The sequence below is a fragment of the Olea europaea genome, unplaced genomic scaffold (assembly GCF_002742605.1).
Source record: "Olea europaea var. sylvestris unplaced genomic scaffold, O_europaea_v1 scaffold2151, whole genome shotgun sequence".
Classification (NCBI taxonomy): domain Eukaryota; kingdom Viridiplantae; phylum Streptophyta; class Magnoliopsida; order Lamiales; family Oleaceae; genus Olea; species Olea europaea.
In genome coordinates this window covers 37,926-52,346 of record NW_019239490.1, presented here as the reverse complement: position 1 = coordinate 52,346, position 14,421 = coordinate 37,926, and the positions used below count along the sequence as shown (strand labels likewise).

The 14,421-nt window shown below is 32.2% G+C and overlaps 1 protein-coding gene across 2 annotated transcripts; it reads left to right on the top strand.

The window, feature by feature from the left end:
* The first annotated feature begins 1,217 nt into the window (after positions 1-1,217).
* On the top strand, positions 1,218-7,165 carry LOC111380479 (tubby-like F-box protein 8). 2 transcript variants are annotated; one of them, XM_023004061.1, is made up of 5 exons: positions 1,218-1,521; positions 2,497-2,953; positions 3,125-3,212; positions 5,046-5,178; positions 6,247-7,165. In XM_023004061.1, the coding sequence occupies exons 2-5, from the start codon at positions 2,606-2,608 to the stop codon at positions 6,956-6,958; spliced, it is 1,281 nt and encodes a 426-aa protein (XP_022859829.1). In that variant the 5' UTR covers positions 1,218-1,521; positions 2,497-2,605; the 3' UTR covers positions 6,959-7,165. The 2 variants fall into 2 exon arrangements, with proteins under 2 accessions (XP_022859829.1, XP_022859830.1); XM_023004062.1 differs by having other exon boundaries at positions 1,232-1,382.
* The last annotated feature ends 7,256 nt before the right edge of the window (positions 7,166-14,421 follow it).

The following is a 14,421-nucleotide window of genomic DNA, read 5'->3' as shown; positions in this document are numbered from 1 at the left end:
ATGAAATATTAAAATTGCTCGGAGTTATCTTGAGAAAGCTCAAAAACGGTATAAAAAGCTGCAGATCTAAAGCGTCGTTTCATTGAATTCAATGTTGGAGATCTTGTAATGGTTAAGCTTTCCGACAGAAATGTTTACAAACCAACAAGAGGGAAGGACTCAAGATTGACGCTAAAATACATTGGATCATTACCCATCGTGAAGAGGATTGGAAGAGTTGCATATAGAGTTGAACTCTCTTCATGGTGTAAAATCTACAAGGTCCTTCATGTTAGTGTGCTGAAGCCACACTTTGCGGATAAGGAGGACGCATCTAGAAATGAGCCAAAGCGACCTGTGTTTGAACTGAAAAAAGTTGGAAAGAAAGTTGCTGAAACTATTCTTGACCATCGAATCACTCGAGTTTCTAGAAAAGATCATCAGGAGTACTTAGTCAAATGGATTGGATACAACAGAGAGGAGAATACTTGGGAAAGAGAAAAAGATCTCGGAGCCTTCAAACCATTAATTGAAACATATCATGCATTGATGGCACTGAGGACGTCGTCAAAACAAATGGGGGAGAATGTTAAGAACCGCAGCTTTACTTAGCCCATTGACACTATCGTAGTCGCAGTTTACCCAATTTCGACCGCACATTGTAAATATTATTTCAAGTTTGAGTAATAATTTTCTTTTCATTGTAATAGTTATTTCAGTTGTAAAATAACTTTGATATTAGTAAACGTTTAGTATGATTCCTCGTCTTTTAAACGTTTACTCCTGTCACTTAGGTTTTTGTTTTGAATGCTATTATAGGAGTATTAATCATTCAAAAATCTTTCAAACTCACTAGTATCCGCCCCTTGCACCAGCAATTGTAATTTTCTGCTTTCGTCAATTGTAATGTTCAATTTTTATCAATCAATGTTCAATTTACTTTCAATATATTCAAATTCTCTGTTGTAAGTTTTTTACAAAATTGTAATCAAATTTTTTTTCGTTCCGACGCAATCAAGAAAAGGCGGAAGCTAGTCTAGCAGAGCAGACTACCACCGTACGATGTCCCTTTCTGTGTCAAGAAGAAAAGCACCCCGTGAAAGACTATATTCTGTACTAAAAATTTTATTTTTTAGGAAGGACAGAAAATAATCAAAATTGAAAAAGTCAAAATTGGCTATTGGTTAGTTCCTCCATGGCCATGTTTTTGGTCAATAGCTATAAAATATATTCTACGCGGTAATCACACTCCGATAAAGTATTCACTATTCAGAGACTTTTATTTCTTTTATTATATTTTTATTTTATTCCAATACTCTCTGGTTCCTTGAACAAGATTTAATCCAGTCTTTAGAGGAGGAATGAGATTGTCCTCCGCTGTCTTCAAGTATGTGAAATAGAAGGTGATTTGTGCCTGTATTTTTATCGAGGTCTAACCCATATTTTCTTCTCTCGATCTGCTTGTGAAGTTCTCCAAAATTTTTGTTTTGGATAAGCATACTAGTGTGGTGGACATGGATTTCGAGATTGACTTCTTCTGGGGTATGGACCTCTGATCTCAATTTTTTGGTCATTTTCATATTTGTTCTTGATTCATAAGATGCTTTCAAGGCTTAAGTTGAAGTGCCCTTCGAATTTTTTTATTATCTTTCATTCCATTTACTTGAACTTTTATGTTATTTTTGGGCGAAAACGAGTTATAAATATCGTGGATTAAGTTGGGGTTTGTTCTATGGCGTTTAATTTCTGATATTTTTTCCTTTTCTTTTTCATCCTTTTTTATTTTATTTTGATGGTTAATGGAGAGAGACTCAAAAAATTTAGAGGCTTTACATATTTCTGAGCTTAAATATTGTGGAAAAACCGGTACTTGCTAGAGAAATTAATGCGATTTTTGGTGTTTGCGTCAGGTTAGCTGCTTCTTTTCTACCACTGAAGAAATGTTTTCGACATGATTATCATTTTGCTTAATTTCTTTCACCGTAGAGTTTACTCTGCCTGTGCACCTTAAAATTTATAGGTTTACATTTGATGCGCGAAATAGCATGCTCACGTTTCTTTAAATTAACTTTATACTTGGGCATTCCGTAAAAGATCTTGCAAATCAGCCCATAGCTCACTTAGCAGTTGACTTTTTTACATTTGGGAATTGTGTGAAGTAATTTTCACCTGAACACGGTAGTTTAGACAACAATACCTCAAAGACCATGTCTGCACAGAGTCCAAATGCTGAAGTCTTCCAGATGTTGGATCTTTGTTTGAAATTTTTTTTTCTATAACACGCACGAGGTTTATCTGCATAATGTAGACCTTGATTAGCTAGTTTATTCTTTAATTCGTCTTCATCTTTGTGAAATTATGAAACCTAAATTTACTAGGAACCTGGTAAAATTTACTACTTTTCTACGCCTTATTGTTCTTTTCTTTTCTTCTCCTCATTTTCTCTGTACATATCTTTTCCTCGTTCTTCTTGAATATTTATTTTTATATCTGAAATTTGCTTTTGCTCATTTGCAGTCAAATCACGTGTAGGGAAGCTATAAAATATTGGGGAAAAGGTTTATACAATATAAAGGATTTGGAAAGCTTCTGCCATTTATTTTTCTACTTAGAAGTCTGGGGATTAATGTCGTTCCGCAGTATATCTCGCGATATAAGATCGAGTTTCAGGAGCTTATCCCGGCGGAGTTTTGATGTCAGCCTGATCCATCATCACAGGGGAAAATCACATGGTTCATTCCATGACTTGAATGACCAACCTTTGGTAATTCAGAATAGTCGCTGGGCTAATCTTCCACCAGAATTACTTTTTGATGTGATTAGAAGATTGGAAGAGAGTGAAAGCACATGGCCTGATCGAAAACACCTGGTTTCATGCGCTGCTGTTTGCCGATCATGGAGGATTATGTGTAGGGAAATTGTCAAAAGTCCAGAGTTATGCGGGAAGCTTACTTTTCCCATTTCCTTAAAGCAGGTTCCTTCCCACCCTCTTATCATGCTTTCGTCCCTGTCATGATCATTCCACTCACAACTAATGTTGTTTGCTACACGTTTTTCTTGCTTGATTACATGTGCATTGACATCATGAATAACACATTTAATAATACAATGACAAATTGTGAATCTAGCTTTTTTCTCTTTACAGCCTGGACCTCGTGATGGAACCATTCAATGCTTCATTAAGAGGGACAAATCTAATTTAACATATCATCTTTACCTTTGTCTTAGTCCTGGTAAGTATAATATAGATAGCGAGAGATCTTTACATATTTTACGGGCTTTCAAAGTTATGTTGTTTTCTATCCTTTCTTCACGCAAAAGCGCTCTATTTAGCATGAACACTTAAATTTTTTTACCACTTTTTCCATTGTAGTCTGACAAGTGTTGAAGATAATATCTATGTTGTATAAATGGGGCCTTATCTAACGCTTAAGCTTTTACATCGACTGGTTTAATATGGTACCAGAACAGGTAAAGGTTTTGGTTCAAGTCTTGCCATCACCAATTTAAATTAAAGAAAATTTCATTGGGTGTGAAAATTTGGCTGTGCATTATCAAAAATGTTACCTTTTAAATTTTTTATCAAATGACATTTTTGACCCTCTAAATTATTTGAATACCTAGGGCCTGTTTGGGCTCGATTTTTTCACCTAAAAAATCGATTTTTTGACCGTTATTTCACTATTTCAGCATTCATATTTCACTTCTTCTCTCACAGGTGGACCCCACTTTTTTTCGAACGATCAAAAAATCAATTCTCAAAATCACTCCCAAACTGGCTCCTAATATGTTAATTTTCAAGCAGGCCTGCAAATTATGAATTTGCACAACAGGCCCCCGCCTCCAATCACCCAAATCGGTTGGGGAACATTTTGTTTTTCCCTTTACATTGCCAGCGACTGTGCATGAGGCCGCCGCTGTCCGGCTCGACTGCTGTTGTTGCAATTCAGCAGTGGCCCAATCACCCAAATCAGACCGACAACAAATTTTTTTTTTTTTCAGGCCGGCACCTGTGGCGGAGGGTGTTGAGCCGCTACTCTGGACAGCGGCTGCGAGTGCCACTGCCTCTGTGGCAGGCACTGCACCCGCTGCCGCGCTTCTTGCCGACGGCTGCAACTGACTGCCTTTACTGTTTTTTATTTTTTATTTTTTGGGTTATGTCGACACAAAATTTCTATTCTTTTCAAAATCAGATTTTTAAAATTTAAAATCAAATATCTTCAATTGCTAGCATTAAATGATCCTAAAAATGGGACATGAAGGGTAAGTTGGATATTTCTCACAAAAAAAGTGACATTTTTTGATAAAATTAGGTGCACATGCAAATTTTTTGTTCATTATAAAAAAAAGTGACATTTTTGATAATCCCCCTTTAAATTACATTATGCTAGTTTAGGACTTTGATGGGAAAAAATAAATCCTGCTTATATGTGAGGAGCGTATCGAAGATAATATTTAAATAATATATACTTGGCCCTATCTACCAACTTAAGTTTTTAGATCAAGTGTTTCGCCATATTTTTTCCTTGTTTTCTTGGTTATATATGGTAGCTGGTTATGTTTATGTTCCAAATGGCAAAGAATAAGTTGTCCAGTATTTGATTTAGCAATGATTATGATTGTATGCTCTATTTATTATCACGGAAATTTCTGTTATTGTCATTTTGCATTTTTACCTTCTTTTCTGTTTAATAAAGTTTTCTAAATTAACCTTTTTTCCTAAGAAATACAGTACCTAACGACTTTGTGGTTTCACTGTTAGAAGGTTAAAAGGAATGTTAAAATAAATATTCAGGCATTGATATTTCAAATATTATTTTCCATTTTGAAGTATTAGTTCTTCATTCTGTACATGTAATAGGTCAAATTGTGACATCGATTCTGTCAAACAATTGCATATTTGATTCCAAATGGTTGTGAAGAATGGTGCATAGAATTATACAGATGCTTAAAAGTCTTATTTGTTTCTCCTGTAATGAAATGGAACTGTTTAATCTTTGCACTTGTAATCCCCGTGTTCCTTGGTGTTTTTACTCTTCTAATGCAAGTTGCAATTTAATTGTCAGCTTTGCTAGTTGAAAATGGCAAGTTTCTTCTCTCTGCAAAAAGAACCCGTCGAACTTCTTGTACAGAGTATGTTATCTCCATGGATGCAGATAACATGTCTAGATCAAGCAGCACATATATTGGGAAACTAAGGTAGAATCAAATGAACATTTTGTTATACCTTTATGCATCTTACCTTTGTGTGTGTTTCTTTTCTCAGATTACTCAATAATTTCTTAAGAACCAAATATATTTGTCAATGGGAGGTTTAGTACACAAAGCACCAATCTTTCTAGAAAGTTTTAACCAAGGGCTTTATTTTTACTTAGGAATATGAGTTATTCTACAACTTGGAATTTTAATCTCTTAACTTGGAAAATATCCAATTTCTTGTTATTTTCTACCTTCTAAATTTGTGTTAAAATTGAATATGACTGTGAATTTCTTGTAATGCATAAGATGAAGAGCTTTATTCAGTGACTCGAAAACAAAAATATCTTTTGTTAAGGGAGATTTTAAAATTTAATTCATGAAATTTGCTGCATGGACACATCGAAGAAGTTGAATTGGTGCCAAATACTTATTGTTTTCCACCCGCGCCCTTCTACTCTTGAGAGATGACGCGGTTAAGTTTGAGAAATCTTTACTTTATAAGTCCTGTTTCTTGAATGAGGTTTCTTGCGACGCTTATTATGGGTGTCTTACGAAAAATCTATTCAAAGACGAGTAAAGGAACAGAACTGAGAGGCATTCAATTTCATTTAGCATGGATTAAGAGGATAATTGCATTGTATTGATTTTAAACTGCAGCTTATGGTTGGCTTATGCAAATAAGTTATTATCGTTGGCTATTTTTACTGACGGGAAATTCACTGTGGCTGGGTATTCAAAACTAGTTTAGTAGACATTGTTTCATCTAGTTTCTGTTTTAAGATGTGTAGTGTGCATTTGAGGCTCAAGTAGCTGCATAAAAATTGTCTGAGTGGCACAGGGAATTGAAAGGAATTTATCTTGATTTTCAGTACAACTAATGCTTGGTTTCTGCAGAATAGGATTTTCACTAAAATCCTATTGTAGCACGCATGCCTTCCTTTTTTCTTATATTTTTACCTTTGAGAGTATACATCCCTGATTTGTATAATCCTTAATTTAGCTGCTTTTTTACCCCAAATAGAGTAGAGTTCCTCAACATTAACTTGAAAAGCTTACTGCTTGTTGCAGATCAAATTTTCTTGGTACGAAGTTTATAATATATGACCCACAGCCTCCGCATACTTGTTCACACATCCCTCAACCTGGAAAAACAAGTCGGAGATTCTATTCCAAGAAAGTGTCTCCAAAATTACCAACTGGCAGCTACAACATAGCCCAAATTAAATATGAACTGAATGTGCTTGGGACACGGGGTCCCCGCAGGATGCATTGCATGATGCACTCAATACCCTTCTCGTCCCTTGAACCCGGTGGGGTAGTACCTGGACAACCCGAGCTTCTTCAGAGGCCCCTTGAGGACTCGTTTCGAAGCATCTCCTTCTCAAAATCTCTCGATCACTCTACTGAGTTTAGTAGCTCACGTTTCTCTGATATTGCTCGGCTGGCCAATGAGGACAACGATAGTAAATCAGGTCCGCTGATTCTCAAGAACAAGTCTCCCAGATGGCATGAACAATTACAGTGTTGGTGCCTAAATTTCCGAGGGCGGGTAACAGTCGCATCAGTCAAGAATTTTCAGTTGATAGCAGCCAATCAACCAACCACTAACACCCAAATGACGTCTCAACCATCACAGTCGTCCGACCATAATAAAATCATCCTCCAGTTTGGCAAGGTTGGTAAAGATATGTTCACAATGGATTATCGATATCCATTATCTGCTTTTCAGGCATTCGCAATCTGCTTGAGCAGCTTTGACACCAAATTGGCTTGTGAATAGAGAGATCTCAAGACAATGCTGTTAACAATCTGTAATTGTAATTTGTTCTCTATAAAGATTGTTGATAATTTCGTTAGGTGGCTGTCGAACCCAATTATAAATTCAACTGTGGAGAGATGACAGGTCTCTCCCCTTGGTGTAACAATGCTTATTGGATCTCATTTACTTGAATCTCATTCTCTTCATATGGAATTTTTCTGGAATGAATTTGCAGGTTTTTGATTTCCACTTGATCAATCATTATTTAGGGTCAAACGGGCACGGCTTCTCGTAGAAGAGTTTTTAGAAAGTTGTCTTAATCAGTATTTGAAAGCTAATATCTAAAAGAGTCTTTTCTCCGAAAAAAAAAAAACTTTCAGACAAAATTGCCTTGGGTGAACTTCCTCTAAAAGTTATTTTAATTACAAAATAAAATAAAATATATTTTTATAAAATTAATTAAATGATCTAACAGTAATTTTTGAATCTAAAAAATCATGTTAAATGAGCCTTAAAATAAAAAACCATTAATAAGTTTTCAATAATTCAGAGGGAAAGTGGAATAATAAATTCTCTTTTGGAAATAAGAATTGGGTATGCGTAGGTTATGTATGATTCAAAAAACTGGGCAATTATTTGGCCTATAATTTTGATGGTCGCACATTATTGAGAGTACAGTACAAAAATTTGGAACTGCCCTTGAATTAAAGGCAAGTTGTTGACCTGTTCCTCAAAGTGAACCCAAACTTCCTGTCATGACTTTATATTTTTTTAGCTATTACTAGTTTTAGGCTTTTAGCCCCCGTTTGGCCACCATTAATTTTCATTCCATTACATTTCATTTTTTTCTCTCCTATTTTCAATCACACAATCTTCCAAAAAATAATATTACACGTAAATCGAAAACTTTTCCTTCTTTTTCAACCACTCATTTTTCAAAAAAAATACTATTCCGCCCATTTTCATTACCCCAAAATAGGGGCCAAACAGGGGCTTAGATTAGAAAAATAATCCTAGTGGCTATATTAACTAATTAAGAGTATTTTTAAGCGATTCTCTATTTTTAAAGAACATATTCTATCATTTGGAGAATATCTATAAATTTAAAAAGTCAGAATTTTGAAGTACTTCTACAAACTCTTTAAATGTAACACTTAATTTTATTACTCTAAAAAAATATTTATTATTTTTCTCTATATTTTATTTTAATATGTTTTTCTCGTCATTATTTTATTATTTTTCAACATTAAACATTAAAACACATAGAATATGTTTAATTATAAATAGTGAGCTTGACTTCCCAAATTTGAAGAGTCAAACTCACTTTATAAATTAAAATGTTAATTTAAAGAATCTTTTGGAACATAATTTTAAGAATTGACACTTTAAAATAGAGTGCATCTTATGTTTAAGAATTCTTTTGGAGATGCTCTAATAGGTCATTCCTTGATTGGGAATTAATATTTTCGTCTATCAAAGCACGAGGGCAAGAGAGGAAAATGTGTTGACCTATGATTGACTTCATTATCAATGTTTTGATCATAACAAACAAGATTGATATTATTTCTAACAATTTATTTTGAGTAATGATAGTTCAATGTTAAAATCTATCAAGCAACATATATTGGACTTGAAATGAATATCAAATTGGAAGTTGCTTATGCATTCAAGTCAAATCATTCGAGACGAGAGCTTAAAGATAAATGTCAAGAAAAATCAATCATTGAAGATCAATGACAAGAAAGATGAAGATCAAAAGTTCAAGAGCCAAATATGGAAGAAATTTTGTAGGAAGATCTAAGACTTAATTTCTTAGGCAAAATGTAAAGGTACTAACACTTCGATATTTGACAATGAATGGTTATGTTCAAAATCCTTCTATGTATTAAAAGTCATTTCAATGTAATGTTTTGATCAAATATAAAAATGACTTTTAAAAGTGATATTTGGACTTTAAAAAATATTTTTATTATGAAAAATTAGTTAAAAATATTTTCCAAAGGTCCACGCACTTAAAAACTTTCAAATTGGAACAAATGTGGCCAAAACGTAAAAACACCGCGCTGACGGACCGGTCAACCGCCCAGAGAGGCAGTCGACCGGCCGTAGGAGACTATTGACCGGACACCCTCTAACGGTCCAAAATTTGACCGTTCTGACTTTTGATTTTTGCTGTACAAATGACTATATTAATCTTCCGGACAAAATGTGGTCGACCAGACTAGTCTTCCGCCAATACAAATTTTTTTCTCATTTTTGAACTTTATAAATATCCTCACTCTTTCCATTCTTAATGAGATTTTTCCAAGAGAATCAAAGTGAGATATTTTTGTTTTAAGAATTCTTTAAGCCTTCATTTGCATTCATTTCATTTGTTTTTTCATATCAAAAACTTTGATTGATTTAAACTCATTAATCATCATTCTCATCAAAGTTTTCCATCTTTTTTTGTGCTTAACTTATTTATTTCATTCTTAAAAGAGTGGTATATTCTTGGAGAAGGTATTTGCACTTACATTGCATAAATATTTTCACTTCTTCATATTGAAAAACTTTGATTGTTGAATAAAATTTCTTGAATAATTTCCTTCATCAAAGCTTTTCATATCTCTTTGTGCTCAACTCATTTTTATCAATTTTCAAAGAGAGATATATTCTTAAAGAAGTTTTTTGCACTTATATTGCATAAACTTTTCAACTTCTTCATATTGAAAACTTTGATTGATTGAATCAAATTTGTAAAATTATCATGTTCATCAAAGTTTCTCATTTCTCTCTTAGTACTTGATTTATTATAATCATTAATTAAAAAAGAAATATTCTTGAGAAGATTATTTAAATTTACATTGCATTTATTTCTTCTTCATCTGCTCATTAAAATGCCTTGATTGGTTGAACTATTTTTTCATTAAAGTTTTTCATCTAACACTTGATCTATCATTTGTTACTATTCATTGAAGCGTTAGCTTCTCTTAGTATTTAATTTGTTTTGTATTATTTATCAAGAGAGGATTTGATTGTAAAATCATTTTGATGAAGTGTGGGTCGTGTTGAAGTCTCGAAAAGCTCAACATTGTGTAAGGATTGATGCTCCTTGTTGTAAGTCACCGTGTGGGTCATATTGAGGTCCCGTAAAGTTCAATAGTGTTGGTAGTGTTGAGATCCCGAAAAGCTCAACGCTGTAAAGGATTGTTGCTCTTTGTTTGTAAGTCACCAAAAGCTTTGTAGAAGGTTGGATTGCACCATAAGTCAATCAATTTAGTGAAAAAGTCATTGCTCATATTGGATAGCTTGGTAATAGGGGACATAGATCATTGCATTGGATCGAACCTCCACAACATATCGTTTGGCTTCTATTCCTTTTACTTATAGTTTTTACATTTGTTTATTACTCAAATCCTTATATTGTTCTTTGCTAGTTATCGTGTTTGTGGTTATTTGATTAATTGATTCATTAACTTTTGTATTGGTTTAAATCTATAATTAATTTTCGAAAAAGTTTATATAACCAATGCACCCCCTTCTTGGTTAGCTATCCTTGGGTTTTCAATTGGTATCAGAGCAAGGTATTCACTTTGAAATTAAAGATTTAACAATCTTGAGTAATGGCTAACCACATTTTTCAAAATTTTTAAAGGCAATCTACAAATCGTCCTCCTCTCTTTGATGGTACTAATTATATTTATTGGAAGACTAGAATGACTATATTTATTTAATCAATAGATTATAATATTTGGGAAGTTATTGAATTTGGTCCATATGTGCCTATAAAGGTTATTAAAGAGGATGGTAAACCGGATCAAATAATTCCTAAACCTAGAGAAGAATATAGTGAAGTAGATAAACAAAAATTGTCTTTAAATTCTAGAGCAAAAAATATACTTTATTGTGCTTTTGATAAGAATGAATTTAATCGTATTAGTATATGTGATTCCGCCTATGATATTTGGCATGCTTTAGAAGTTACTCATGTTGAAACTAGCAAAGTGAAAGAAACTAAGATAAATTTCTTAGTTAAAGATTTTGAAAATTTCTTTATGAAAGAAAATGAATCAATTGTTGACATGATTACTCGTTTTACCGATATTATTAATGGTCTCAAAGGCTTTGATCGAAAATTCACTAACGGTGAACTTGTGAGTAAAATGCTTAGGTCACTCTCGGAAGAATGGGGCCTATTGAGAATATTGATAGAGAACACCAAAGATATCAAAACTTATCCATTGGAAGAGCTCTATGGAACATTGATGAGATATGAGTTAAATAGCACCGACACAAAGGAGAAAACAATGAAAAGCAAAGAAGAAGAAAGATGCCAAATTGCTTTAGAATCAATAGTTGATGAAGGCACTTCAAGTGAAAATTTGAATGATGAAGAACTTGATGATCTAGTTTTTCTTATTAAGAAATGAAAAAATTTTCGGAACAATCGTCAATTCAAAAAGAAAGAAGAAAAGGATGAAGAGAAGAACAGATTCATAAAAAAGAAAGCACTTCAATCAATATGGGATGAGAGTGATGATGATGACCATGAAGAAGATGGAAGTCAAGAGGAAATTGCAAACATGTGCTTCATGGCCTTTGAAAATGAGGTAAACATAAATGACAATTCTTTATATAATGAATTATCTACCTCATATGATAAACTTCTTGAAGAATTTGAAAAAACTTACTCTCAAACACTCTACTCTTAAAAAGAAAAATTCTTTATTAGAAAAAGAAGTAAAGAAACTTTTGGAAACTCAAAATAATTTTGAAAAAGAAAAACTCAATTATGATTCTTTAATTAAGGAGAAATTCTCTTTAAAAGAAAAGATTTTAGATTTGACTCAAATTATTCACAAATTTACTCAAAGCAAGAAAAAATTTGATTTAATGTTTGGTGAACAAAAATGTGTTTTTGATAAATGAGGAGTTGGATACAAACCATTTTTTTAAAACAAAAGTCATTTGAAAACTTCTTTGTTAAAGTTTCTACTTTCCCTATTTCAAACGTGAGACGTAATTTTTTTAACAAAAATGGACATGTATCTTCTAATTGTTTAATCAAAAAGAGGTTTCACTTTGAGAGCAAATACAAGTGGATTCCAAAGTCTACAAACACTAACAATCAAGGATCCAAAGTTGTATGGGTACCAAAGAGCAAAAGCTAAATTATTTTGTAGGTATCAAAGAAAATAAAGAGCAAACCGTCTTGAGTTAGTGGATGTTTGAGCACATGATCGGGAAACAAGTTATATTCTCAAAAGGAAATAATGGAGTTCAAAATAAAAGAATTGGAGTCAATAAACACTCCAAAGAAGTCATCAATCAAATTGGATGATCAAGGTATATTTGTAAACATAACAAAATATCGAGGTATGATCGAATCATTTCTTTTTAATTACTAGATGATCCGATATTATGTTAAGTATGTGCTTATATGCTATATTTCAATTAATCATAAAGCATAGCATATTTGTACAAAAAAATGGATTTTTAGATACTTAGTGTCACTAAGACATTAGGTTTTTGGCATCCGAATGCACCCACCTAAATTTACTAGCTTTTGGAAAATCAATTGACCAATAGTTTTACTAAATCTCTAGTTCTTGATAGATCTCTACACGTTCAAAGAGGTTAGAAAATTTTTGGTTAATTTGAAATATGTGGCTATATGTTTATGTGTTGATAAAAGTGTTTCTTTATGTCTCTATAATAGCAAAATTGAAATTATTTGTCATAACCTATCTACTTTTATTGAAAAATGTCCGCTTAGGAGATGACATTAAACATAATCTTTTAATTTTTAGTCAATTTTGTGATAAATTTAATCATATCAAAACTTGATTCTTCCAAATGCTTATTGAGGATGCCATATCAAAAGATGATGCCTATAGGGAGTCAAAATAAGGATGTTTATGTTATTTGAAAGTGAAAAAAAATGTTTATCAAATTTAAAAGATACTTGACTGTGGCAAATGATTGGGTCATGGACCAACTTTCAAATATTTTCAAAAATTGTTTTTGTTAAAGATATGCCATATTTAAAATTTGAGAAAAAGAAAATTTGTGGCATGTCAAGCAAGTGAGAGTTTCTTCTAACTTAAGCAATAATCTTCAACTACAAAACATGTCCAGTCTCTTCACATGAATCATTTTGGACAATCTAGAATCACAAACTCAAATGGTAGGCATCACACTTTATTGAAGACTATTCTAGATTTCATGAATCTTATTTTTGAACCTAAAGCGTGAAACTTTGAATCATTTAAATATCTTTATATAAAAGGTTCAAAATGAAAAAGGATGTACTACTATATGTTTGAAGTGATCATGGAGAAGAATTTTGATAATATTGATTTTGGTAATTTTTGCAAAATTGTTGGTCATGAACATTACTTCTTGGCTCCTAGAACTCATCGACAAGATAGTGTTGTAAAAAGGAAGAATCGCAAATTGCAAGAAATGATTAGAATTATGCTAAATGGAAATTGCTTACTTAAAATTGTTTGGTTGCAAATTCTTGAACACTAAATTTGGGAATTATCAATGAATTTGAAGTATGTGGCTAAATGATACTAAATGTTTTCATATGATTGACTCTATGTGCAAAAATTTTATCCAAATGATTATACTTTCGTCATTTCATCACTCATGCTTTGACTCATATTTTGACTATAAAGTGATGATTATCCTCTTATTTAAACTTGCACATATTTGGCATCTTGTGATTAATTGAGGGGAATATTATACTATTTTATAATGGTTGACTTAAAGTTTTGATCGTATATAACATACTCCCTATATGCTACCCTTTTAAGATAAAATTTGAAAAAGCATTACTTTTCTTAGAATACCCGTATAAAAGATAGTAGGAATAATGTGATATCTAAATATTCTCTATGGTCATGTTTTGATCTCAAATGTTATATCTTTTTGCTTATGTCAAAAGGGGGAAATGTAGGGGATATACATGAAAATGGCCCAAATAGTAAATAACCTTTTCCAAAATGGCCTTTGACTTTTTTAGAAATTTGAAACTACCCAAAATATCCTTGGAAAAATTTAACAACCAACCCTTTATATAATAAAAAGTTTCTTTTTTAGTCCTTAAAAAATCTAACAAATAATTTTTCTAAAAATTTGTAAAAATTATTAATGAATAATTATAAAATGGAAAAGCCCAAATATAAGAGAGGACCATATAATATAAAAAAGGTTGTTAAAAATAAAAAAGAAATTAAATTTGAAAAAGAAATTGATAAGATAGGATATCAAGAACAATTATATGCATCACAAGAAATATTAAAATGTTTTAAAGAAAACTTATTAGAAAATTTCGCTAAAGGAATTGTAAGGTCAATAATCATAAAAGATATACAAGATATAATAGATAAATTGGAAAAAAGAAAGAAAAGTATCTCAAAATATGAAATACCTTTTGGAACAGACATAGATATGATAACAGATATTGATATTATAAATTCTCAAACATTATTAGA

What these genes read in the sequence shown, in the direction of transcription:
- LOC111380479 (XM_023004061.1), top strand. Translation starts at nt 2,606, where the DNA reads ATGTCGTTCCGCAGTATATCTCGCGATATAAGATCGAGTTTCAGGAGC. An exon ending in TTCCCATTTCCTTAAAGCAG is followed by an intron (nt 2,954 to 3,124) that starts GTTCCTTCCCAC and finishes TTCTCTTTACAG; the next exon opens with CCTGGACCTCGTGATGGAAC. An exon ending in ACATATATTGGGAAACTAAG is followed by an intron (nt 5,179 to 6,246) that starts GTAGAATCAAAT and finishes TGCTTGTTGCAG; the next exon opens with ATCAAATTTTCTTGGTACGA.